This window comes from Adiantum capillus-veneris, chromosome 13 (genome assembly GCF_014529385.1).
Source record: "Adiantum capillus-veneris isolate H3 chromosome 13, ASM1452938v2, whole genome shotgun sequence".
NCBI lineage: Eukaryota > Viridiplantae > Streptophyta > Polypodiopsida > Polypodiales > Pteridaceae > Adiantum > Adiantum capillus-veneris.
In genome coordinates this window covers 101002011-101029600 of record NC_140943.1, presented here as the reverse complement: position 1 = coordinate 101029600, position 27590 = coordinate 101002011, and the positions used below count along the sequence as shown (strand labels likewise).

Sequence of the window (27590 nt, the reverse complement as noted above, 5' to 3'; positions counted from 1 at the left end):
CTAACCTTTGGCAGGCATGGACATAAGCCTTGTTGTGAAATGAGAGCATTTCTTACTCAAGCCTTGCTTGATTTTGGTCGTCAAACTAGTCATTGGTCTTCGGACAACCAAAGTTTGCTAAACACAACCCTCAGCATGATCCAACCGTGCGGGATTTTTATGCCTTGGATAAGCCATGCGTGCAAGAAAATTTGACATGGTTTGCACAAGCCTTTCTCGTGTCTTGATGCAACATGTTCTGGAGGAAAACAAAGCGGTATTGAAAGCTTTTATTTACCTCTTATTGTTTACCTGCTAAATGCCTTTGATAATTTGTTGTATCCGTCATAGTGCCTACGTTTTCGAGTATCCTTGAACCTCGAACCATGTCCAATCTTGAGTCAAATTCTTGCTTTAAAACTGAAGATCATATCTTTGCCTTCCCAATACCTTCATACCGAACACCAATATGATGATAATGTCGATCTCATGTGAATAGCAATTAAATCCTTGAAAGATTCTCCTACAGTGGAGCATGACCTCATCAAGACTGTTTTGAAGCGGTGATTGAAACATCCCTGTCCTTATCCAATGTGGGTGCCCCAAAATAGGGCAACTGGCTGTAAATTGGAAATGTGAAATAACAAAAAAAAACACATAAATGAAAATAACTCCCTGTATGGCAGCGATGGCGGCCTTGCGCCCATCAGCAAACTATCCTTGAGTCTACGACCTTGTCGTGCATGATGCTCGTTCAAAGTTTTGTCACTACAGGAAATTGGTGGCTTGTCGAACATGTTGTCATAATCTTGTCGAGATGAAGATTGTGATCGACCTTATGGAGCAGGTACCCCTTGTTAATCTTGCATGATTGTGCAAGACCCAAGCTCGGCATATTCAAAAGAATTTGTTTTTGCCGATGTCGCAGAAATTCTGCAGGAGCGTGCCTAGACGATCTTGTCGAAGCACGGAAGAAGAGGATGGGGGACCGACCGTGGGCACCCCTCCTTAATTGTATTAATCAATGGCTCTGCCTACCGTGGGCGGCCAAGGTGAGAACACCAATTAAAAAACATAAATGAAAATACGTGCTTGCATAGCGATGACGATCACAAAGAGTAGCGCGTAGAAGACCGTGGCAAGCGTTGCTCGGCTCAGCGCGCTCATGTATCGAGCTTTCCTCCTTAGCCCAGCACGAATCTTCCGAGCATGTCTCCTTGCCGATTTGTTGAGGTCGAAAAACTTCTCCCTCCCGACACAGGGGTCGTTTCCCGCGGCCTCGACCTCTTGCGTGCATGCTCCATGGAAACATGCAAATTCCTGCTCGACCCTATCCTCCAAATCCGAGAGAGCTAGAGATTCCGAGGGAGAGGAAGAACACTTTGATTTTGAGAGAAAGAAAGAACACCAAGCTTCTTCCAGGGCTTCAATCTTGCATGCTTCTCCTTCCTGTCGGAGCTTCCATAGAGAGAGAGAGAGAGAGAGAGAGAGAGAGAGAGAGAGAGAGAGAGAGAAAGATCTTGCTTTCACGCATGACCATGCATGCTTCCCTCTCCTTCTCCCCTAGCTCCGATACCAGTGAAAGAGCATAGGGAGATAGACATGCCAATAACCACCCAACCATACCTATATATAGGCCCTTGGCCCTCCTATATATAGCCCCTATACCGCATGTGTATCCATCGGCCCTTGGCCAGGGCCGTGCCCTCCTATAGTCCTACCCTTGGCATGAGAGCTTTACATCACCCAGAAGAAGAGTGGGCCGTCATGCTATTTCGTAATCTCAGTCGCTTCAAAATCGTATAAGCTAAAGGGTGGGAGAATCTCCCTTGGATCACCAATTTCATTGGTCCTGATGAAGTAATCCCGAGTGAATCAGACCTTCTCAGATCTCTCTAGAAAGCATGGAACATATATAGGAAGCATTTAATAGTCAATTGGGCCTCCAAGCGCAGCTTCCACCTTCGATCACATGAATCGATCAGGTGGGCCCTTCCCCCCATCTGCCCCCTTAACCCTAGGCAGTTAAGGTCCACTAGGAGGAACCATTCGAAAGGCTTTGCTACCTAGACTGACCTTTTGCACAAATCTGAACACAGATGGCTCTCTCATTCTGAACTCCTCACAAAAACCCATCTTCAGCCTTGACAACTCTGCCTGCTTGATTCGCGTAAGGCAAGCTTCCCCAAGGAGTTGGCGTGGACGTTATCGGCCAGGGACTTTCCCTACCACAAGCTCTTTATTGGAAAGGAGGGCCCAGCCTCAACAAGCCCCCTAACCTTCCCCCCCTCTCTTCAGGAACATGTTCACGTCACTTTGAATAGAAAGTGGAAGACGTCTTTAGATAGAAGGCATTTTAAATTTAATACTATCTGGAATCGTGGTATCCCACCCAAACATTCAGTACTACTTTGGTTGATCTTACACAAAGCAGTTTGGATAGGTCATACGATGAGGAAAGCGGGCCTTGGCATTGGAGTGTGTTTGAGATGCAATAGGGTTGTTGAGGACATCCCTCATCTATTTATGAAGTGTTCTTCTAACAGCCTGATTTTAGCTCCTCTGTACAGTGCCATTGGTTTCACGCCTAGCTGGAAGCAAATGCTGCTTGGAGATTCTATCTCTACGTTTTTGTAATTAGGTATAGGATCAGAGGTGCATTTTTTTGGATCCTCTGGAAGGAAAGGAATGGCAGGATCTATGATGACTCTTACCATACTAAAAATTTGAGAATGTTCGTTGCTCACTTTAATGTACATGTTACTCAGCACCAATGCAGGAATTATGAGGCCAACTACAAGGTGTTCAATAAATGTCTAGGATATTACAACAACATCAACAAACAACAGGAAGAGCTAATGGATGGGTCTTACTCCCACCTGTAAAGAATGCTAGATGATGAATGCAAGACTAACGGTGAGAAACTCAGGAGTCAGTCTGCAAATGAAATTCACTTAATTATACATTTACAACATGTCATCAATGCTCTACCTGATGGCAATGATCATGTCAGAGGAAATGGAAATTAAAGATAGATTGCTCTATGTGATCATGTATTGGTAACCTAGAAATCAATACATTTCAATTTTTTTAATTTTGTAATGGGAACCTCCCCTAGAACTCTGTACTTATGTTTCTCTTCTAATATTATTTAGGAAAAATTACCAAAATATCCCTCAAATTTAAAAATTTCCAAAATACCCTTGTATCTATTTTAGTTGAATTGTTCACGATTTCCTAATCTTATTCTTTTTTGACAATGGAGACCCGTTTTTTAGTGCTTAGCATGTAATTTGTCACAAATTACCTCCCAAAAAAAGACAATTATGTCTAAAAATAACGAATTCATCTCCAAAGCCTACATAACCAGCTCAAATTCTAGTTTTAGTATCTTGTATTGATAGACAATTAGTCTTCTTATGAAAAGCTACAAATTCTTTTAACTTTGGATAAATTTACTCTCACAACCAACCAGGGGTACTTTGGGAATTTTGGAACATGTGAAGGGCATTTTGGGAATTTATGACAAAATATGAGGGGGACATTGGGAATTTTTGAAATTTGAAGGGTATTTTGGGATTTTCCACAAATTAGAGAGGGGGACAACTCTTTATGTGGGGGGCTGGGATAGCACAATAAGACCATATGTTGTAAAAGGAGGCCTGGTACAAGACAATCCTTTTCACCTCGTGACATTTCTGAAAGCGCGTATTGCTATAGTATATAGAATCACTCACATTGCCAGCAACTCAGCGTGCTTGTTTGGGGAGAGAGAGAGAGAGAGAGAGAGAGAGAGAGAGAGAGAGCATGGCAGCCTCAGTGACAAGAAGCACTACAATCATCAGTGTCGGTATAAAAAATGATGCAAGTCGATACAATAAGGCCTGCAAAAGCTTCTTCAAGCGATCTGCAACCGCAGGCATCAACATGATCGACATCTGGTCGACTAGCCATGGTCGTCGTCGGCTCAATTACGCTCCTGTGTACTCAATCAGGGCCGCACTTACAGATTTGACCGAGCCGCTAGCGCAGTTGAGCAGCTTCCACATTCAAGCAATCAGTCTAGATGCGTTGTCAAGGTGCATGCCTATTGGTGACGACCTTACGAACCTGCATCTACCTGCAGTAATTCCCTGCTCATGCCCTGCCTCGCTCAATCCTCACTACGAGCAGGTGAAGCAGCAAAGCGATGAGTGGATAGAGGCGGTGGCTCAACCGCTCTCCGCTGCAGCCTGTCGCGCCTCCATGACAGTCTCCTGCCGCGTCTCGTCTGCCGCTTCCTTCCGCAAGCTCTCTCGAGGCCGCGCCTCCTGCACGCCATTAAAATGATCGCGTGGCTCATGATTGCTGACGACGACGACGACCAGCCTGAGCTTCTGGGCTCCGACTTCAGTGCCACCGCCCACCGCGCAGGCCTAGTCATGGCCATCTCGCGTGGCACACAAGATGAAGGCGCAATGGCTATATTAGGGAACATTGTCTTTCGAAGAGGTTGGCGGCCCTTGCAGAGTTGTGGCAGGACATGTCACAAGTAATGAGCCCTAGTCTTCGCTCCCGCTTCACCTCTAGCATGGCAGACTACTTCGACGGCCTCAAGGTAATCAGGTGAGAAAGTTTTTAATTCATAAATCTACAAATTATTATTATAGAATGTGAAAGGGTTCTATTTCCTTCTAAGAACATCTTCAGAAAGACTTTCCTCAAACAATGTGAAAAATTTCTAGGCTTGGAGGGCTCCCCCAAGCCCTTGAAAAAAGCCTCCTCAAAAGTAAAGGGCCCTACACCTAAAAAGTTCGCCAAGAAGTTTATGGGGTCCTTTAACCACCCCCTCCACCTCAGAGCTAAAGGGCACGGGGTCTTTAATGAAGATCTCTCGATGCATCTACAACGGGGAATTAGGCATGTTGATGCGAGGTGGACTAGGTTGTTCGATTTCACTCGGCGTGTTCCAGTGTACTTTTTTGTCATAGTCTACTTCTGCCTCGTCCAAGTTTGTTTATCATGCATTTATTTCCACCATGGGCACCATATGTGCATGGAAGGGTTGGATAGGCCTCGATTGCCAAAAGAATTTAGCCCTCCAATGTCCTCGAGATTCATGTGTGCAGCTCCTAATTGTTGATCCCACCGCTCTCACATCATTTAATATTGTGTATGTGTTAGCGTAGAGGCTCCCACTATATGAGAAACACTTTTACACCTTGTTGCAAGAGGTCAACAAATAAAAAATAACTGCATACTTTGAATTTGTTGATGCACTAGATTGGGTACGTAGTTGTTGTTAGGGACACAAAGAGATGCCCTTCAAAATGTGGAGAACCCTTCTCTTAGAGGATGATTTAGAGGGTCTAAGGACGAGCCCTTCAAGTAGAACTTATTTTTTCTTGAACTTATTTAGTGTACAACGTGCATTCAATTGGAGGGGTTTTTAATTCATAAATTTTATTTTATTTTAAATTATTTTTCTTTTTAAATAATGTTTTGATTGTAAATTATTAAAAATTGTAAATTCAATAAGGAAAAGATCATTTTATTGTCTCACGATAAGAAGGGTTGTTTTATAACTATTTGAACACACATGATATACATGGTTTCTTCGAAGTCAAAAGACAATCGCTTGCCACTCATATACCTTTTCATGTAACTCCTTGCTTATGTCACGGTTCTTGTCGTTTGTTTACAGATGCAAGCTGCCTTTCGTAACAAGCATTGTGTACCAGATGTGAATTCTTACATAGTGATTCGTCGCCAAGCATCCTTCACCATTCCAACCTTTATCTTATCGAAGTATGTGATGGACATAGAGTTCGACAAAGTAGTGCTTGCCAATGAAAACATTATGGAGCTTCAAAACAGTGCGTTGGACTACATAAGCCTTTGCAACGATATTTACTCTTTCTATAAGGAGATTAGTTTGGGGGATTATTTCAACCTACCATCCCTCCTATATGCACACGATAGCCCCATTGAAACATTAACCAAAAGAGGCACCTCCTCCCTTCAAGATGCTATTGACAATGCATCTGAAATAGCCTTAGATGTAAATGCTCATTGTAATTCTCTCATAGATACCATAAAGGTGGAATACTCCAAACCCACCACTCCTCTAGCAAGGGCATATAATGTCCATGCCTATTAGAAGTGGTTGCTTTAGGTATGGTTGGTGCTGCCACTTGGTTGCATGAAACACCGAGATACAAACAACCATGCACTCGTGTGCAACTCCCCCAACTTAATTGAGACAATTTTATGGGTTCATAGCCACAACTTTAGAAATTGTAAATTTGTAGATCAATTTTGTTTGAAAGTTTCCATTAATTAACTAAAATAATAAATGTTTAGATATTGTAATTTTCGATGCTAAAAAACCTACCAAGTAGGCTCACAAAAACGTATTTATTCATAGTTATTTGAGAAGAAACAATATACATTGAAATGAAATAGAAACTGAAAATTTTTGTTTCTATACTATATATGAAGAAGCTTAAAATTTTCAAGGAAGGAGAGACCTTCCATGTGTCACATTCTCTTCATTTCAAAGAGACTTTTAAAAAGCTGAACATTTTTGTTTCTATACTATATATGAAGAAGATTAAAATTTTCAAAGAAGGAGAGACCCTCCATGTGTCACATTCTCTTCATTTCAAAGAGACCTTTAAAAAGCAATGAATTGAAAATGCAAAAGTGAATGGTAAGTACTAAGATGGTAGAAAACGAAAAGACTTATGAAGGAGTATGGACAAAGGAAAGTAAAAAACCTTACTACTCTATCTAAATTTTTGGGAGGCTATTTCACTCATGCTCTCACTTTCAAAGTTAACCATTAACTACTTTTATTTTTGAAAATCATTTGAAGGTTGGCTTTCCTTTACATTTTGAAGGCTATAAATATGTTTTCTCCATGTGTTGTTCAATGAACCTCCCTTCGGAGGTTTTCGCGGACCTTCTATGTCGTAAATGATCTTTGATCTTGATGTTCGAAGCTCAAAATACTAGATATATGTATTCGCGTGTGCGTGTGTGTGTGTGTGTGTGTGTGTGTGTGAGAGAGAGAGAGAGAGAGAGAGAGAGAGAGAGAGAGACATTCGCTCGTTGTGTGTGAATATAAGAGACAAAGTAGACGTACCATTCCTGGACATGTTGGCACATTGAACAAAGGCTTTCCACATTTGCATTGCATTAATGAAATACATTGAGCTCAATAATTGAGTGATAAAAGAACAATTATTTGTTATGGATGTCTTGTAGCATTATGTGTGTGTGTGTGTGTGTGTGTGTGTGTGTGTGTGTGAGAGAGAGAGAGAGAGAGAGAGAACACTAAGCTCTCCTTGCCTAGAGAGAGAGAGGGCTCTCACACCGGCACTAGAGAGAGAAGGCAGGGATAATAAGCACTGGTTTTATAATCAGCAATCGACAAAGCGACATTCAACGAAATCCACAATCAAGAATCAAAAATAAGAAATCGACATGGACATCTACGAAATTAAGAATTGACAAAATTGAGAGTTGATGCGATTTGGAAAGTTCAATCCGACAAATCCAAGGCAAAAGATGTGCAAGCCCATGGTAGGAACATACAGTGGCTATTTTTGAAGGTTTTTACGCTATATTTCTTTGAGCTTTGTCAGTCCTCTCACCTTTGAGTTGACTTAAAATTCAAATGTGAATCTCAAATTAATGTGTGAGTGGGATTGCACTACATCTAGGTTTTCTCGAGCGTTTAAAGGAAAATTAAAATTTTTGATGCAAATTTCAACATTTTGTAGGGGTATTACACTAAATCGAGTTGAGGCATAGTGCTTTCTCCTAAAAACTTAGAAAACTTGCATATGGAAAATTACAATTTTTGATGTAAATTTCAACATTTTGTAGGGGGGTTACACTAGATCGAGTTGAGGCATAGTGCTTTCTCCTAAAAACTTAGAAAACTTGCATATGAGAAATTTTAGGGGCAGCTTAATCATATTTGAAGGCTTTTACACTCAATTTCTCTATACTCTGTAGGTTTCCTCACATTCAAATCTATAATTAGAGATAAATTTCAAAATCTGCAGATAGAATCACGCTAAAATGAGGATTTTTCAAACATTTGGCTATATCATACCTTTTTTCAAACATTTTAGAGACAAATTTACTATACTTGAAGGTTTTTGCACTAAACTTCTCTGCACTTTGTAGATTCTCTACACCTTAATTTATGTTCTCTAACCTTTGTAGTTTTTTTTGTTTTTTTAATGTTCTTAAGAGCTTGATTTGAATTAACTCAAAAAGAACACATGCAGACCTTGGAATATTCTTTGCACAAGGATCTCCAACCAATACAACATATGCACACAGTGACCCAAACATACTCGAACATTATAGTTGATTATGAAACTGGTCTGGTTACGTGCTTTTTATCTAGAATCGTCCCTACTAGTCCGGTGACCCTGTTATCATCTTTTCACTTCCATATGTCAATGAATGAATGATTGTCAATGTAAACCATATGTATAAGAGAATGATTTGATGCTTAGTAGTAAGCTAAAATTGTATTATCAATAAAAATATAATATGTGTTAATATTATAAAATATTAGCAGAAAGAAGCGTCTTGCTGAGAAGAAGAAGTAGGTCCTTCAGCGAAATATAGTGTACTTGTGAAAATGTTCGTAGATGTCCATGTCGATTTTTTATTTTTTATTCTTGATTGTGGATTTCGTTGATTGTCACTTTGTCGATTGCTGACTGTAAAACCAGTGCTTATTCTCCCTCCCCCCTCTCTCTAGTGCCGGTGTGAGAGCCCTCCCTCTCTCTCTCTAGCCAAAGAGAGCTTAGTGTTCTCTCTCTCTCTTTCTCTCTCTCTCTCTCTCTCTCTCTCTCTCTCTCTCACACACACACACACACACACACACACACACACACACACACACACATGACCATCTCGTGGAAGCTTTAGGACTTCATTAGGAAGTCCCAAATGAGTGTTTGAAGAGATGAAACCATAATTGGTGTCCTTATAGCCTTGAACATGTACTAGGAACAAAACAAGACTGCACTAGCAGCCTTGGAGTTGTTGTATCTCCTTCATAAGATGTCCAAAAGAGTTCATTTTATTCTCTATCAACTCACTCCCAACATGAGAACTAGTGTAACTATTGTTGATGTGGCATATTGAGATATTTTATGCTATTTTTGGATTATTTTGATCATTTTATGGCCATTTTTGTCTGAAGATTCCCATTCTTTTTGCAATAGACAAAATGTGTTGGAAAAAATCCCTCAATTTGTGAAAACATACCTTTGGGCTCAAATTACAGGCCTCGACCTCAATTAGATACATCTTTTTTGGCGAAAATTCTTTGGAGTGAACTTTTTAGGCAAAAGGAGTGTGCTATCTCTGTACACTTCGACATATGTACATTTTTAAAACAAATTCGGCATGTTTTAATGTAATAAAATATGCAGCAATGCGACATCCAAGGCCTTGCCTCTCAAGTAAGGTATATACACGGCTGTAGTTGTGGCAACGGTTTTCACACTTATAACACTATGTAAATTGTAGCATTTGGTCCCACATAGCAAAAGCATTAAGAGTGAGGTAGGTATTTTAGTTTCACATTATGCACATGCCACAACACAACATCCTATCCCTCTAAACATGCACATCCTTTGGCATCCATTCCAATTTGTTTTGGAATGGCCTCAGCACGCCATTCTCCAAAAACATATATATTTCTATATATGAATGTATGTTTTTGGAGAATGGCACGCCGAGGCCATTGCAAAAATTACAGGCCATTCCAAAAGTTTTTGGAATGACCTAATCATACCTTTGTCCAAAAATCACTTTTTAGTGTTTTTTGTGCTTTTCTCTCTCTCTTTGGGTATTAGAATGAAGTATGTAGATATTCTTTTCTTACTTTGAGAATTGAGAAAGCTTGACGCTTTCGGGAGGTGTCAAAAGCTTCAAATTCTACCATTAGATGGCAGTTTTGTGATTCTTTTTAATTTTAGTGATGACAAAAGCAAAAACACGAAAAGACACTTTCATTGAATGAAAAGGTGACCATTTGCAATGTTCTGTGAAAAGTTTGGTTCACTTTTTAGAGTGTCTAGTTGTCATTTTGGTTGTACTCAATAAGTGCGAGGGTGTTCTAAGAAAACTTTTTAAACAAAAAAATAGAATTTCTTACAAGGTCCTCCAAATGACCTCCGAAATTTTCTAATGCGGTAAGTGGAGCAGGGGGTAAGAGGATGGACATACGGTGAGAAGGTGTCTTAAGCAAAATGTATATATGGTGATCATTGTTGTGACTATGAAGGGCTTTGGAAGATGTAGCTCGATCTAGGCAATCAATCGAGAGCGAGGCCTGTGTCTGCATGGGAGCAGGGGAGAAACAACATGTGATAGTTTTGCCAAACTAAGAATTTGGGTGTCTAATTAACGAAAAACTTTTAAGAAGTAGACCCAGGTGTGGTTTGAGCTTCTATGTGTGGTGGGGAGATTACAAGTGATGGTGGTGGTTGAGGAGGGGGGGGGGGGGGGGGGGGGGGGGGGGGGGGGGGGGGGGGGCCCCATGTGTGTGTGTTTATGCACGTGCAAGGAATGTGCCCGTGTGTGTGTGTGTGTGTGTGTGTGTGTGTGTGTGTGTTTATGCACGTGCAAGGAATGTGCAATATCCAAGGGCATCCATGGTTTGCAATGCTCTATGCTAAAGCATGCAAATGCACACCTTAGTCCTATGAGCCTTTCGAGTGCAAGCCATGGGCGGTTGTGCAACTTGGCCCTTAACCATCATCCTTGTGAAACAGAAGGATGATTTATACATTTTAGCAACAAAAGCAAATTCTCTAAAGGTGGTAAATCTATTTAGTACCCCACTTTTCCCCGAATGTACCAAATTCTTAGGGGTTGGATTCGTAACCAGTGGGGGTATTAGAAGCAAAAGTCGAGGCTATCCAAGACCTTCCCAAGAACTAGTATGTTTTTGCCTTTTGAACCGCCAATATGGCTTTCCCCAATCTCCCCTTGCACTTCCACAATCATCTTAGGGTTATAGGGTCACAGCTTGGGAAAGTTCTGGGTGGACACCCTCGTGGGACTACATCCCCCCTCGCACCCTTAGACTTCGCTTGAGATGGATATTTCAGTGGATCTTTGTCAGTCAATGATTATTGCTCTATATGATGGGGAAACATTTGAGCAACCTCTGAATTACAAATATCTCTTAAACGCATGCTTTCATTGTGGCACAAAAGGCCATTTTGTCTGAGACTGACTGACAAGAAACCCCAAGCCCCCGCTCTGTCTACAGGTAACAATGAGACCCATGAAGTCAAGGGCAACTTTGTCCCCCGTGCTACCACAGCCCAGACGACTAGAGCTAAGAAGTCAATTTAGAGAAACTGATCACTGAGAGGAACAGGGGTAGAGCCCCTATGAAATTTTCTCTTTTGGCCTCCCTCTCGGAATCGGAGCACTCTGAAGTAACCAAGTCCACGGGGCAAGATTCCGAGGAAGAAGAGGATGCTGCTTCGCGACTAGAGAGCCAAGTTAATAAAGCGAATTGGGAGAAGATCATAGATGTGAACAAGACCTCTTCTAAGAAACGACAATAACAAATAAAATATTTCCCCTCAGTCAGGCAACCTTGAAGCTGGTCCCAGTCCCATGGAAGTCCAAAAAGACAATAAAAGGGCTCACAACTTGGTATCACAAGCATCACCAATCCCAGAATAAGAATCACAGAGATGGATGTTAACAAATGAAGCTCTTATCTTGGAACATTAAAGGGTTGTCTACCCTAGCCAAAACGAAGAAAGTTAAACTATGCCTAAGTAATTATCCGGTGGATTTAATAGGGTTACAGGAAATGACAAAGCAGAGCTATCCCTGAGAATCATGTTGGTTTCAAAGGAACACCATTGTTTTGTGTGCTCCCACTCGAGAGTCTCTAGTGGCACTGCTCTGGGTATTCCCAAGCCTTGGAAGGTGAATCAGCAGCGATCCTCAGTAGGAGGTACTAGGTTTCCATTCTTGTTGAGGCCCCCCTCAACTGTCTTCTACTTTTTTGGTCTATGCAGGAGGATTTAGTTAGGGATAGAGTAAGCTCTGGTGCCAGTTAAGAAATTTGACTAGCCTAATTATCCTTCTGGTGACTTTAACATGGTGGAAGCCATGGAGGATCGGTTCCAGCTCAAAGGGAAAACTATCTCACGAACCAAGAAAGTGGAATGGGATTCTCTCCAAGCTCACCTCGACCTATGGGACATTGGCAATCAAGGAGAGTTTACTTGGCAAAATTACTCAAAGGGAGATTACACGAGGAAAGACAAACTTGATAGATGCTATGCTAGCGTCCCATTGGCTAGAACTTTTAGTAGGCTAAAAGCTAAACCTAGACTCACCTCATGTGCCTCTGATCATTACCAGCTAGTGTTTACCATGAATGACAAGAGTATTAAGATCCGGAACCACTGGCTCCACACTCATGTCTCCCTCTTTCAACTCTGAGAGGTACAAGATAATGTCAAATCTTTTTGGTTCCAAGCCTTTTCTAAAGGCGTCACTCAAGCCAAAGCATGTCAACTGCAATTGCACACACTCAAAGAGCCCTTATTTAGTTTAGAAAACAAGTCGCAAAGATTAGAAGAAAGAGGAAATACAACATTTACAATGAATTAGTAGAACCGGTATCTTCCAGCAAGGGAGACACGGAAACCAACAACAAACTTTCCACTCTCAGACACCAACAACGAGTGGAGGAAGACCTCACCCTCCTTCATACGGCAACCTTCTTCACGGAGTGGTGGGTGGGGAAGATAGATCTATCCACAAAAGAGATGTTTCAGAATCTTCGTAGGAAACATCAGAGGGAGATAGTTCCCTTACTACACAAGACAACAGGGAAGGCTACCTGTCAAGTGGAAAATACGCTACTGGTCAGAGAGCATTTCTCGAATCTATTCATCCCAACGGAAAAACGTGATGAAGCAGTCTCCCTAGCCAGGTCAGTTATTAGAGATTGTAAAAAAAGAGTAGTCCCTCATCATCTGACTGTTCAAATGGATGCGGATCTTTGTCTTAGGGAAATTAAGAGGGCCATAGAGACTCTTAAACAGAACCAAACTCCTCGCATAGATGGACTCCCATGCGAGTTTTACCAAATCTTCAAAGACTCTATATCTCGTATTGTCCTACCTGCGTGGGAAGAGGCGGTGTGGCATTCTGCTCTTCCAGTGAAAATGAATATATACAAGAATCATCAAATTTCTCCACAAAAAAGGCCCAAGGAAGTCCTTGCCAGTTAGAGACCTCTCCCAAGGTTAACCTCATCATACAAAATCTATGCAAAAGCGACCGCCTTGTGGATCACCCTTGCTCTCCTAGAGTGGCTCTGCTCTGAAGAGAAGGGGTTTATCAAGGGAAGAAGGATTACGGAGGTAGTGACATCTATGTGGGAAGGTATAGAATATGGTGATTCCTTGGGTCATGACTTTGTTTTTGTCAAGGTTGACTTTGACAAAGCTTATGATGGGCTGTAATGGTCTTTCTTATTGGATTGTCTTTTCATGATGGCTTTTGGTCCAAATTTGGTCAAATTTTTTAAGACCTTGTTGGGCAATTCCCAAGCAAAAATAGCCATTAATAACTCTCTCTCTCTACGTGTTCCCACTTAACCAATCAGTTAGGCAAGGATGCCCCTTGGCGCATCTAATGTTTGCTTTTGCTGCCAATTCATTGAATTGGCTAGTCAAAGTAAGGTTGGGAGAAGGTCGCATCAAAGGGATTTACTTTCTCTATTAGGAATCAACAGTGCCTTTCACAGTTTGCAGATGACTCTAATGGATTGCTTCACAATGATAACCAGTCCCTAAACGCTTTTTGGAAATACCTTGACATTTTTTGCAAAGCCGGGTTCTCGGGAGGGTGCACTATGTAATCATGTTTATGTATAACATGAGTTCTAAAGGAGGGGTTTTAAAATGTAAAAATTTTAGGAAATTTAACAGAGATACATTAAAATAAGGTGTTTTTATATTCAATTTGTTTAAAAAATCCTAAAATAAGGGGTCATTTTATTCATTCAGACATGTTAAAAGAGGGATTTTTTCAATACCCTGTGAATGCACGTTATGTGGGGTGGTACTGAACAGTGAACCCCCCGAGCTCGGGTTCAATGATTAATCACTCCAAAATGGGCATCTATTTTTATGGATCATTAACCAAGGTTGTTCTATTTTTCAGGAGGGTGTCATCTTCAAATTATGGGGAATCCCTTTTGGATTTAAAGTCACTATGTCTCAAAGGTGGCAGTGGGTTATGGAGAGGTTTTCTTCCAAACTCAACCATTGGCTAGGATTTCAAGCTAACATAGCGGGTAGAGCGGTGGTTATCAAGCACTTCATCTCTTATTACGTTCCGTACTTTCTCCCCTACTGGCGTCCTCCAGACTCCCAGCTAAAGGACATCACCAAAGTCTGCCGCACCTTCCTCTCGTCTGGAGACGCACTCAAAAAAGGCTTAGCCAAAGTAAAGTGGGACATATGAAGCCTCCCCAAAGATCAAGGGGGCTCGGTCTCACCAACATCAGCCGCTGGGTGGATAAATTAGCATTTAAAGTTATTCTCAGGGATTTAGATCACCAAGAAGAAGAGTGGGCCGTCATGCTATTTCGTAATCTCAGCCGCTTCAAAATCGAAGAAGCTAAAGGGTGGGAGAATCTCCCTTGGATCACCAATCTCTTTGGTCCTTATGAAGTAATCACGAGTGGATCAGAGCTTCTCAGATCTCTCTAGAAAACATGGAACATATATAGGGAGCATTTAAGGGTCAATTGGGCCTCCAAGCGCAGCTTCGATTCCACCTCCAATCACATGAATCGATCTGGCGGGCCCTTCCCCCATCCCCCCCCCCCCCCCCCCCCCCCCCCTTCTTTACCCTAGGCAGTTAAGGTCCACTAGGAGAAACCATTCAAAAGGCTTTGCTACCTAGACTGACCTTTGGCACAAATCTGAACATAGATGGCTCTCTCATTCTGAACTTTTCACAAAAACCCATATTTATCCCTGACAACTCTGCCTACTTGACTCGCGTAAGGCAAGCTTCCCCAAGGAGTTGGAGTGGACATTATCGGCCAAGGACTTTCCCTACCCACAAGCTCTTTATTGGAAAGGAGGGTCTAGTCTCAACATACCCCCTAACCTTCCTCCCCTCTCTCCAAGAACCTATTCACCTCACTTCGAGTAGAAAGTGAAAGACGTCTTTAGATAGAAGGCAATGGAATTTTAAATTTAATACTATCTGGAATCCTGGTATCCGACCCAAACATTCAGTACTACTTTGGCTGATCTTACACAAAGCAGTTTGGACGGGTCACAGGATGAGGAAAGCGCACTGGGTGTGTTTGAGATGCAATAGGGATGTTCAGGACATCCCTCATCTGTTTATGAATTGTTCTTCTAACAACCTGATTTTAGCTCCTCTGTACAATGCCATTGGTTTCATGCCTAGCTAGAAGAAAATGCTGCTTGGAGAATGCAAGACTGGAATTCGCCTGATTATGCAGATACAACAGGTCATCAATGCTCTACCTCATGGCAATAATCATGCCGGAGGAAACGGAAATTAGAGATAGACTGCTCTACGTGATCATGTACTGGTAACCTAGAAGTCAACACATTTTAAATTTTGTAATTTTTGAAATGGGGAACTTCCCCTAGAACTATGTACTTATGCTTCTCTTCTAATGTAATTTACTCTCGCCCTTTACTGTTTTTTTTTGGGTTGGGGGGGGGGGGGGGGGGGGGGGGGGGGGGGGTTGCGACGTCACAGTAAAGAAAATGACTTTCCGGAACAATGAGACCATATGTTGTAAAAGCAGGCTCAAAAAAGAGGTCTGGTACAAGAGTAACGTACAACCATTTTTAGCTCGTGACATGTTTAGCTCATAATTTGAAAGCGCGTAGTGCTATATATAGAATCACTCACATTCCCAGTAACTCAACGTGCTAGCGTGTGTTTGGGGAGAGAGAGAGAGAGAGAGAGAGAGAGAGACAGACAGAGAGAGAGAATGGCAGCCTCAGTGACAAGAAGCATTACAATCATCAGTGTCGGTATAAGAAATGATGCAAGTCGATACAATAAGGCCTGCAAAAGCTTTCTTCAAACGATCTGCAACCGCAGGCATCAACATGATTGACATCTGGTCGACTAACCATGGTCGCCGTCGGCTCAATTACGCTCCAGTGTACTCAATCAGGGCCGCACTTACAGATTTGACCGAGCCGCCAGCGCATTTGAGCAGCTGCAGCATTCAAGCAATCAGTCTCGATCCGTTGTCAAGGCGCATGCCTATTGGTGACGAGCTTACGAGCCTGCATCTACCTGCAGTAATTCCCTGCTCATGCCCTGCCTCGCTCCATCCTCACTACGAGCAGGTGAAGCAGCAAAGCGATGAGTGGATAGAGGCGGTGGCTCAACCGCTCTCCGCTGCAGCCTGTCGCGCCCTCCGCGACAGTCTCCTGTCGCGTATCGTCTGCCGCTTCCTTCCGCAAGCTCTCTTGAGGCCGCACCTCCTGCACGCCATCAAAAGATTGCGTGGCTCATGATTGCTGACAACAACGACGACCAGCCTGAGCTTCTGGGCTCCGACTTCAGTGCCACCGCCCACCGCGCAGGCCTAGTAATGGCCATCTTGCGTGGCACACAAGATGCAGGCGCCGATGGCTATATTAGGGACGGCTGTCTTTCGAGGAGGTTGGCGGCCCTTGAAGAGTTGTGGCAGGACATGTCCCAAGGAATGAGCCTTGGTCTTCGCTCCCGCGTCACCTCCAGCATGGCAGACTACTTCGATGGCCTCAAGGTAATCAGGTTTCCGTCTTGAGAAAGTTTTTGATTCATAAATCTACAGGGTTCTATTTCCTTCTAACAACACCTTCACAAAGACTTTCCTCAAACAATGTGAAAAATTTCTAGGCTTGAAGGACTCCCCCATAGGCCCTTGAAAAAAGCCTCCTCAAAAGTAGAGGGTCCTACACCTAAAAAGTTTGGCAAGAAGTTTATGGGTCCTTTAACCACCACCAGGGCTAAAGGGCACGGGGTCTTTAATTAAGACCCCTCAATGCATCTATGGCGGGGAATTAGGCACGTTGATGTGAGGTGGGCTCGGTTGTCCGATTTCACTTAGTGTGTTCGACTTTACCCTTTTTATCCACGCTACTTCTGCCTCATCCAAGTTTGTTTATCATGCATTTGTTTCCACCGTGGGCACCATATCCGCCCGGAAGGATTGGATAGGCTACTAGTCTCGCACGACGCTCGCCTGAGTTCAAATCTCTTTGATCCCACTGCTCTCACATCATTTATTTAATATCGTGTGCGTGTTAGCGTCGAAGCCCCCACTATATGAGAAACAATTTACAACTTGTTGCAAGAGGTCAACAAATAAAAAAGAACTGTATGTTGATGCAACTTAAAGTTCGTTAAACTTACCACTGTCGGTCCACTTACATTTATTAGCACGAATCTTAGGAGATTTTCTCCTCCTCGCTTTATGAAGCCTCAACGCTTTGTCTTGCAGGGTGTTCCCATGCCCCTCACACACAGAAGAACACCTCTCAAGGTTGCATGCCCAGTACATTTCCTTCACTTACTACAGGCTGTTCTCAACCCTCTCGTCATGCTCACACAAAGAACACGATTGCACCCTCACTTGCTTTGCCTCATCACAAGCAGGGAGCTCCCACCCGCCTCATTATGCGTCCAGGCCTCTCCTTGCATGTCTGCCTTCACTCAATCGTTACTTGGCTTGCATCGTATGTCCTTTGCCTCTACAAACTACTCGGTTCACCTACAAGCAGGGGAGAGAGAGAGAGAGAGACTTTCTGTAGTCCCCTCGTTCTACCTTGCAGATTTTTTCCTCACACTTAGCTCACAATAGCATCATCGTGCACCCATTTTTGTCTCCGTTTGCGCTCCTCTCCCGCAGCCTTTCCAAGCCTGCTCTCCTCCATCACGCTACTTTTCCTGCTCATACTCGCCCCCTTGTCGATCGAGAGCAGCATACACTGACATGTACTCATGTGCGGATGCAAGTGAGCTCACCAACACACGGTACAGAGCTCGCAACCATTTCACAAGAGAAACAGAGGAGCATACAAGCAAAACTCGCGACCTGATGATTGAAAGAAAGAGAGAGAGAGTTTGACTTGAACGGACCTCTTCCCTATTCCTTTCAAACTAACTTTTTACTTTTCTTTCCTAATCCAAAATTTTCCGTTTTCCTTTTCCCAAAGCTAGGTATCTTGTGGGATACGATCTAATGCAAATGTTGGTACTACTTATTTGGGTACTTGTTGTTGTTAGAGGGCATACTAGGGACACAAAGAGATGTTTGAAAAGCCCTCCAAAATGTGGAGAACCCTTGTCTTAGAAGATGATTTAGAGGGTCTAAGGACGAGCCCTTTAAGTAGAACTTTTCTTTCTTGAACGCACAAGGTAAGACGCTTTGGGGGCTTGCAATCCCCTACCCCCAACCCTCGAGGGATGCACCTATATTTTCTTTAGTGTATAACATGCATTCAATTGGAGGGGTTTTTAATTCATAAATTTTAATTTATTTCAAATTATTTTTCTTATAAAATAATCTTTTAATCATAAATTTTTGAAAATTGTAAATTCAATAAGGAAAATATCATTTTATTGTCTGACGACAAGAAGAGTTGTTTTAAAACTATTTGAACACACATGATATACATGGTATCTTTGAAGTCAAAACACAATCACTTGCCACTCATAATCTTCTCATGTAACTCCTTGCTTATATCACGGTTCTTGTTGTTTGTCTTTACAGATGCAAGCTGCCTTCCGTAAGAAGCATTGTGTACCCGATGTGAATTCTTACATAATGATTCGTCGCCAAGCATCCTTCACCATTCCAGCCTTTATCTTATTGGAGTATGTGATGGACATAGAGTTCGACAAAGTAGTGCTTGCCGATAAAAACATTATGGAGCTTCGAAATAGCGCGGTGGACTACATAAGCCTTTGCAACGATATTTACTCTTTCTCTAAGGAGATTAGTTTGGGGGATTATTTCAACCTACCATCCATCCTATATGCACACGATAGCCCCATTGGAACATTAACCAAAAGAGGCACCTCCTCCTTTCAAGATGCTATTGACAATGCGTATGAAATCACCTTAAATGTAAATGCTCATTGTAATTCCCTCATAGATAGCATAAAGGTGGAATACTCCAAACCCACCACTCGTCTAGCAAGGGCATATAATGTCAATGCCTATGTAGAAGCGGTTGCTTTAGGCATGGTTGGTGTTGCCACTTGGTTCCATGAAACACCGAGATACAAACAACCATGCACTCGTGCACAACTCCCCCACCTTAATTGAGACAATTTTTACAGGTTCATAGCCACAACTTTGAAAATTGTATATTTGTAGATCAAATTTTGTTTAAAAGTTTCCATTAATTAACTAAAACAATAAATGTTTAGATATTGTAATCTCAATGTTAGAAAGCCCGCAAACTAGGCTCATAAACGTATTTATTCGTAGTTATTTGAGAAGAAACAATATACATTGATGTTGTATCGTCCACACATCTATTTAGAAAGTGAAAATTTCCATACATCTATCTATACTATATATGAAGCAGCTTAAATTTTTCAAGGAAGGAGAGACCTTCCATGTGTCACTCACTGTTTCACTTAAGAGAAAATCTTATAAAATCTTTATTCTTTTTTTTTTTTTACAAAACTCACAATTGTGAGTGGATAGTATTAAGAACATCATAGATAACACCAACCTCGAGCTCGGACCGAGCCTTGAGGGTCAAAGGATTACAAGTTTTCTTTTACATAGAGACCACAACTACTCCTAGGCTTTACTTATTACAAGATGTCATGTATTGTTCTAAACCAGTCCTCCCAGGCTTGTTTGCCTCCGATCATGTGGATCGTCACTCTGCTCTCTTGTATTATTTCACCGAAGCTTGCCACAGCCAGATCCCTCTCAAACACACGGCGGTTCCTTGCTTGCTAAAAATGGTGAAAGAAGTAGTACCTGATTATTTGAGTGAAGACAAGAAGAGTAGGACTTCCCAACCTGTTACTACCAAAGAACAGATCGTTCATGAAGAACTTAATTTTTTATTCTAAAATGCAAAAGTAAGGGTAGGAAGTTTTAAAATGCAAAAGTAAATAATAACATAAGAGAAAATGAAAAGACTTTTGAGAATGGAAAGGCAAAGACTTTCTACTTTACACAAAGTGTAGGTGCCAACTTAAGTACACTTTACACAAAGTAATGGTACCAGTTTAAGTACACTAACTTGACTGGACACATACCAAACAGACTTTTGAAAATGTAAAGCCTTTCTACTTTACGTAAAGTCTACTTTACACATAAAGTCAATGTTCCGGCTTAAGTGCACATAACAAAAAAATGATAATTGTGGTGCATATTTTATTGTTTAATGAAAATTTATTTTTTAAAAGATAAATTGAACTTTGGTTTTTCAAAGGGTTTTTTTTAAGACCAATATTGATATCTTTTAAAAATTTGTGCAAATGTATTTTCAAATATATTTTTTTGGTCAAACTCACAATAGTGAGTGAATGTATTTAAATCTCAAAGAAATTACAAAAGAGGCAAGTTGACTAAATTTCTCTAGAATTTGTAGGTTTTTCCATATTCAAATTTAAAATTTAGAGGTAGGTGGGTTTGCACTAAATCTAGGGTGTTTGAGCACTAGCCAATACACGATCAATCCTTCGTCTTCAAATTTAGAATTTGGAGGTAAATCTCAAAATTTTGGTGGAATTTTAGACTTTTTTTTTTCTCATTGTGATACATTAGCAAAACATTGCTAATGTAATGTATTAAAGGTATTGCTTGAAAAAACTCTTCTCCAAAAACTTGGCAAGCATACATATGAGAAATAGTAGAGGTAATGTGACTAACTTTGGAGGTTTTGTACTAAATTGCATTGAGTCCTTCTAAACTATTTAGGTCTTTTCACCTTTAGCTGTAGGTGGGATTACTTTGAGCCTAGGTTTTTGTCTAGCATTGAAGTTTAAAGATGCTTTTTTTAGTTGGTATGGCTTCACAAAGTGATACAAGGACCTATGCACCTTTTGTACCCATGCATTTGTTGTCAAAGGAAATGCAATAAGAAGAAAAGTTATGTGAGAATTCTTAGAAACATTTCTGTTAATATAAATATCCCACATAATGCAGTAATTGCAAAAAAAAAAAGGAAAGATATCAAGTTATTCCATGGCAAGGTGGAGGACCGAGCAAGGAGTAGGATATGGGTCATAACATGTGTGCGCTCATGAGTTAGAGTACTTACATTATGTCCCCATATCTGGGTGGTAGAATACTTATATGGCTTTCATAGGCTATAATTGTACCCTTGATGATAATGAGATTTTAAATTGAGTGACTCTAAGATTCCTAAAATTTAAATTTTAATATGTGCAAATTGATTAGAAGAATAAAAAATATACATTGTGTTACACAGTTATTTGTTTTTTGAAAAACAATTATTTGACGCATGATCAATGTTAAGAAGACCTCCAAGTTCCACCATTAAAAGAAAAACCCTTTTTCTAAAAACTTGAATAGCCTTCCCATGGAAAAGAATAGAGACAATCTATAAGATTTGTAGGTTTTCTCAGTTTTCATCTAAATTAGAGGTAAATTTCAAAATTTATTTGTACTACACTATCCATTTGAAGGGATTCCTCTAGAATTGCCCTTCTTAAAAGAAGAAAACAATTTTTGAGCCACTCTAATTCCGAAGTCCCAAAAAAGGTAGAATATTCTAAGCACTTCTCTTCATGAAAAGTATTCATCTACATTATTTTCTTGAATTAGCTACTCTATATGCTCTCAGTGTTGCCACCAGAAACCAAAAACCTCTTGAATTTTGATATAAAAAGGATGTATGAATTAATGATATTTTATCTCACATAACACACACAGAGACGTTGAACCGGGAGCCACCCATCTAAGAGGGAAGAAGAGAGATGCCACCACGTTGTGCATGGGTCAACCCCACACAAAAACTGACCACCAAATTGGTCGTTTGAGTCCTTATGATCTAGTAGCTCCCGTATCAGCTGGATGGTAATGGTTCTCTCTATGGTCAAGTGCCTTAGCCATTTACCTTTGTAGTGGTGATGCCCTAGCTCAATCCGATCAAGGATATCTAATCTAATTTTTTTTGTGAAGGTTATCATATACACTCACACTTCTGAACATTGTCAAAAAAATGGTGTTGTACGATTGCCCTAAAATGAAATGACATGACTCTACTTATATTGAAAAAACAATTGACAAGCTAACACTTGCCTTCTTATTTGAAGAGAAAATTTTTGGTCTACCCATCCAAAGACGATATCACCTTTGTTCCTACTTTCCTACATGAGAGGAAAAATGCTTTAAGAAGGGAAGATGCCCGTTAGAACCTATCACTGGTCCGTAAAACCCCTTGGAAGAGAGTTGCATCCTTCTAATTCTAGGATTGCATGGATACTTCTATATACAAAAATTTGACACATTAATCCATGATCACATAATGATTCTCTATTTTCGAGACAGAAACAGATCCCTTAATGGAGTTCCTAAGCAAGATAATGTAAAACAACCTTCTTTTGCACTTTTACACTTAATAGCAAGGATAGCAAGAGTTAGCCACACTACATTTGAGCATTAAGAAAAAAGGCACACTCCATTACAAAAGACAAATCGCATGATCTATGGGAACAAAAAAAACCATTGCATTCAAAAGGACAACCTTGCTTTACAAAAGAAATTGAATGAGATATGAAATTTAAATAATGTTGTGACACCAATAGAGAGAGAGAGAGAGAGAGAGAGAGAGAGAGCTAAAAGTATTGTGCCAAAACCCAGCTCCAACAAAAAAGGCGCACTGCATTTTTAAAAAAAACGAATCACTCATTCAAAAATAACACTATGTCTCAAACCCTAACCCCACATCTGCTATTTAAGAGGGAGCCCAAGTGGTTTTTCTAAAAAAATCTTTCATGAGATAAGTGAGGCCCCTTGACGCATCAACGGGTCGATCACTTATGGATTTCCTTCTCAATGTGAGCAGCATGGCCACCAAAAATGGAGAGGGAATTGGGAGATCCAAGCTACCACATTGGGGCAAGAAATTTTGATAACCTGTGTCTACCACGTTTGGGTGATAGAAAGGTTGTTCAAGCCAATGCATCTCCTTCTTTATATTGGTATCCATGAAAAGTATGTTTTCTAGCCCCACTAGGAGAAACCATGAGAGGGGAAGTTTTGAAAGCTATAAGGACAATGCTAAGAGACTTTTCAACGAGTTTTCAACTTTAAGCCTACTATTTAAGTGTGAATTGGAAGAGCCAATTTACCATTTTTGGAGAGGGATTGGGAGAAGCAATTAACAAAGTTATTCTACCACACTTGGGTGATAGGACACATGACAAGATCTATCTCATGATCCTTGAATTTGTTTGCACTCTATCTTAGCTCCTTGGGGAGCACTATAGCTTATAGCTAATACTGTAATGTATTGAGATTATTTTATGCTTGCAACATAATGTTTCAATATGGAAACTTATGCACTTTTTTATGAAATTGGTGTTTTCTCTATTGCATAGCAAAATCATTTATGAGGATAAAGGACACTAGTATGTGACCCGCGCGTTGCTCCGGCCAAGGAAACAATGCCTCTATTCTCATAGGGCTATCCTCTCTTTCAAGTGGAACACTATCAATACTCTCTTCCTGCATGGTTATTCTATCGCATTTATAAAAGTGATGCATGACACAACCTCTTAATAGATGTTGCAAAAAATTCTTTGATACCAAGATTGGAATCTTCTCATAGACATTATTTTTCATGAGGTGCTAGCTCTTGCTCAGCAAACTTAGGAGTGCTCTAATTCTATTAACGGGTGTGTGTGTGTGTGTGTGTGTGTGTGTGTGTGTATCAAGACTAGAGCGAGAGAGAGAGAGAGAGAGAGAGAGAGAGAGAGAGAGAGAGAGAGACAGAGAGAGAGAGATTCCTCCGTTTTGGTCTACTTTGATCTAGCAATGCTACCAAGCTTGATTATAGAGATTAGATAAGCTAGCATGGTGTGAAGAGATGAAAGATAAGAAAAGTCAATGTAGTAATTAAACTTTTGTTTATAAATGGAGTGGGTTCTAGCATTGGTTTCAATGATAGGAACGCAATTGGATTCAATGTCTTTGCCCCATTCTCTTACTTGCTTCTATCCTTGTACATATGTATGGATGTATGTATATATATATATCTATATGTACACATAATACACCCACCCATCCACACACACACACACACCTCTCTCTCTCTCTCTCTCTCTCTCTCTCTATATATATATATATATATATATATATATATATATATATATATATATATATATATATATATATATATATATCTGTGTGTGTGTGTGTGTGTATATATATGTATCTGTGTGTGTGTGTGTGTGTGACACCCACACACACACACACACACACACACACACACACATATACATACATACATATATATATATATATATATATATATATATATATATATATATATATATATATATACACACACACACACACACATATATATTGTAGTGTGCACCGGAATAGGCCAAGATGAGTTTGCCTAGCTTTCACGTTAACATCTCTTTATAGTATGCATGAGAGGTAGTTACAAGTGGCTTCACACTCAGTCCATCCGGCCACACACCACACTCCCCCCGTAGGAAGAAAAAGATGCACATCTTTTTATAAGATTGGACTAAGAAGGGACTTGACATGACTGAAGGGACTGTATCAACTCCAACGCCTCATGTGGGGGGAGTGATCTTACAAGAGCTTAGGGACTAGGGGACTGAACTCGGGGGCTAGACTCGTCATCATGGGATCATCGTCAAGGCACGGAACTCATACTTCTCGCTTATGCAAACATTAGGTCGCTATCCCAATGTAATGGACAAGACGAGGAACTACAAAATGAGGGCTATGGCATAACAGCATGAACATGATGTTTTTGGTGACATACATCCCTCACAGAAGGGACTTGGTGTGAGGATAACGATTATTCAACAAAAACTAGCTTGGGAAATCACTAAATACCTAAAAAGAAAAGGATAAACTGTGCGATTGCGACTTTGGATCACAATTATGAAAGCATAAAGACCAGGCACCTCTGCACCTTTGTTAATGACTTCATCAATAAGGGAGTCCCAATCAATAATTTCAGGTGTATCCAGTGTCCACTTGTGGCTAGGAGCTGTGAGTGGTGGATACTCAACCAAATACTCTGGCAAATGCCTTTGAATTTTACTGCGAATTGTTCGAGCACCATACTCCTGCTTCTCAGAAGCAACCCAAACTGGAACTACATTATGGGCATCTACCTCAAAGACAGAAACAGAAGATGGGACTCCTGTACAAACAACTTCTCTCCATGCTCTGCCAATTCGCAAGGGAGAAAAATCCATGACAAGAATCGATGCACCACATCTTCCAACAAAGGTAGGAATATTGTCCTCCACTTTTCCCCGGAGAAGAAAGGGATGCCGATGGAGGAGAGATTCTGTTGGACAACGCGGAGGCCACGCAACATAAAGCCAAAATGGCGAGCCTGTGCATGAAGAAAGGACTTGACGAGGTTAAAGGCAACACATAGGGGATAGCGTTGTTGGCGGGCCTGCTGGGCAGCATATAGGAGTGCCTAGTTATCGCGAGAGCGTTGATCACAAGACATCCAGTAGACAACAGGGCCACCTTGTGTTGCTTGTTGGGTGGCTTGCTTGAGAAGGTGGACCCTTCCTACATTAACCTCTGTGCTGACATTCACCTTGCCATATGCGCATACCTCCTGTGGAGCTTCCTCAGTTGCCTCTGCAAGCTTGGCTTTCTTGGTTGCTCCCGCTTTGGCCTCCTTCCCTGGCTGCTTCATCGCCACCCCTGAGGCTGTCTTGCCTGTGGGCGCCATCTTCACTCTCACAAAGGGATGCAGAGGGAGCTGCCTGCGGCAAGTCGTAAAATGCAGCAGCGTCACTTGTGTGCAGACGGCTCCAACGAGAAACAAATAGAAAGCCTAGGCCAAGGCCAGTGACAAATTAGAAAGGGGGCAGCTATGGGGTTGGCGAGTTCCATGGGGCGTTGCAATCAGGTGGCAGCTAGTCTGTGTCAAGGAGGAAGGTCGCCATGCCCGTAGAGGCAAACCCAAGAACCTTAGAAAAACTAACCCACCCAATCAAGAAAGTGCTCGTCTCCTCCACCAATGTAGTGTGCACCGGAATAGTCCAAGGTGAGTCTGCCTAGCTTTCACGTTAGCAGCTCTTTATATTATGGATGAGAGGTAGTTACAAGTGGGTTCACACTCAGGCCATCCGGCCACACACCACAATATATATATATATATATATATATATATATATATATATATATATATATATATATATATATATATATACACACACACACACACATATATATATATAAACACACACACACATATATATATACACACACACACACACATATATATATATACACACACACATATAAATATATACACACACACACACACACACACACACACACACACACACATATATATTGTGGTGTGTGGGTCTTGTAGGTGTGTCCGACCACCTAGTGTGGGAGGAAACTAGTAGGTTCTTGGCATATGTAACCAACCTCTCTTGCTATAAGAGAGATGACGGATTAATGAATAGGAGGTCTAGTTTTGGTCTGGTCTCTCTCCTGTAACAGTATGTTACATTGGTGGAGACGGCGGGCAGTTAGAAGGGTTTCTTGGGTTTCTTTTCCACTTTCTTGCTTTCGTGCCATGGCGAACTTCACGTTTGATCCTGGGTAGGCTTCGCCTTGTTCGTGTTAAATCTTCCAGCCCACAACATCATCCACCTGTTTTGTCTTGTCTTTCGAGGACGCAGAACCACAACCACAACCTATCCTCCTCAGTTACATAATCACACCAGCTACAATTTCACTCCCCTACAAAGGCGTTCTCATCTGTGTCCCTATCTATCAACAGCCAGCAACAGCCCAGCTCTAAAGTCATCACATCCTTCCTTGCTACTTTCCTCTGTACTGCGCTCCGTCCTGGCATGTGGTGTCTTCCCTCTTGCTAGCCCATGGCCAAAGAAGGTCCTGCTTTCTTGCAACGCAAGCACATGGCGAACATCTCTGTGAACGAGGAGGAGCCCCCTGTAGAAGCAACAGATGCAAGTAAGCAACCTCGACTGGACTAGTCCCCTGCTATTCTCAAAGGCCCTCATGATGAGAAACCCGGGTCTTTCAGACTTTCACCTCTGTTAAGGGGAAGGCTTGCTCAACTGCAGAGGAAAACAAGAAGACCAAGAAAGTGCAACCCAGCTCAGTTAAAGAGGAAGAGGATGATGGAAAAGGGCTGAAGCCAAATGCTGGGAATGGTGCTGATCTTCAGAAGTATTCATGGATGTAGACACTTTCGGAAGTCCTACATGACATACGAGTCAATCACAACAAAGCAGTTTGGCGAGTTTTTTAATGCATCTTGATTTTTGCGAGTGTC

At 41.3% G+C, this 27590-nt stretch overlaps 2 protein-coding genes and 1 pseudogene across 3 annotated transcripts; 2 read left to right on the top strand and 1 right to left on the bottom strand.

The window, feature by feature from the left end:
• Window positions 1–3759: 3759 nt before the first annotated feature.
• On the top strand, window positions 3760–6246 carry LOC147444529 (alpha-muurolene synthase-like). Of its 2 annotated transcripts, none has more exons than XR_015190122.1 (2): window positions 3760–4584; window positions 5663–6246. XR_015190122.1 is itself a non-coding variant. In XM_086527877.1 (2 exons), exons 1-2 carry the CDS (start codon window positions 4502–4504, stop codon window positions 6116–6118), a joined length of 531 nt encoding a protein of 176 aa, XP_086384003.1. In that variant the 5' UTR covers window positions 3767–4501; the 3' UTR covers window positions 6119–6246. The 2 variants fall into 2 exon arrangements, 1 of the variants encoding a protein (XP_086384003.1); XM_086527877.1 differs by having other exon boundaries at window positions 3767–4576.
• Window positions 6247–16085: 9839 nt separating this feature from the next.
• On the top strand, window positions 16086–19372 carry LOC147444528 (sesquiterpene synthase Agr3-like). The gene is made up of 3 exons (XM_086528117.1): window positions 16086–16433; window positions 16481–16825; window positions 18815–19372. Exons 1-3 carry the CDS (start codon window positions 16086–16088, stop codon window positions 19370–19372), a joined length of 1251 nt encoding a protein of 416 aa, XP_086384243.1.
• Window positions 19373–25104: 5732 nt separating this feature from the next.
• On the bottom strand, window positions 25105–26003 carry LOC147444527 (deoxyribodipyrimidine photo-lyase pseudogene; annotated as a pseudogene).
• Between the last annotated feature and the right edge of the window lie 1587 nt (window positions 26004–27590).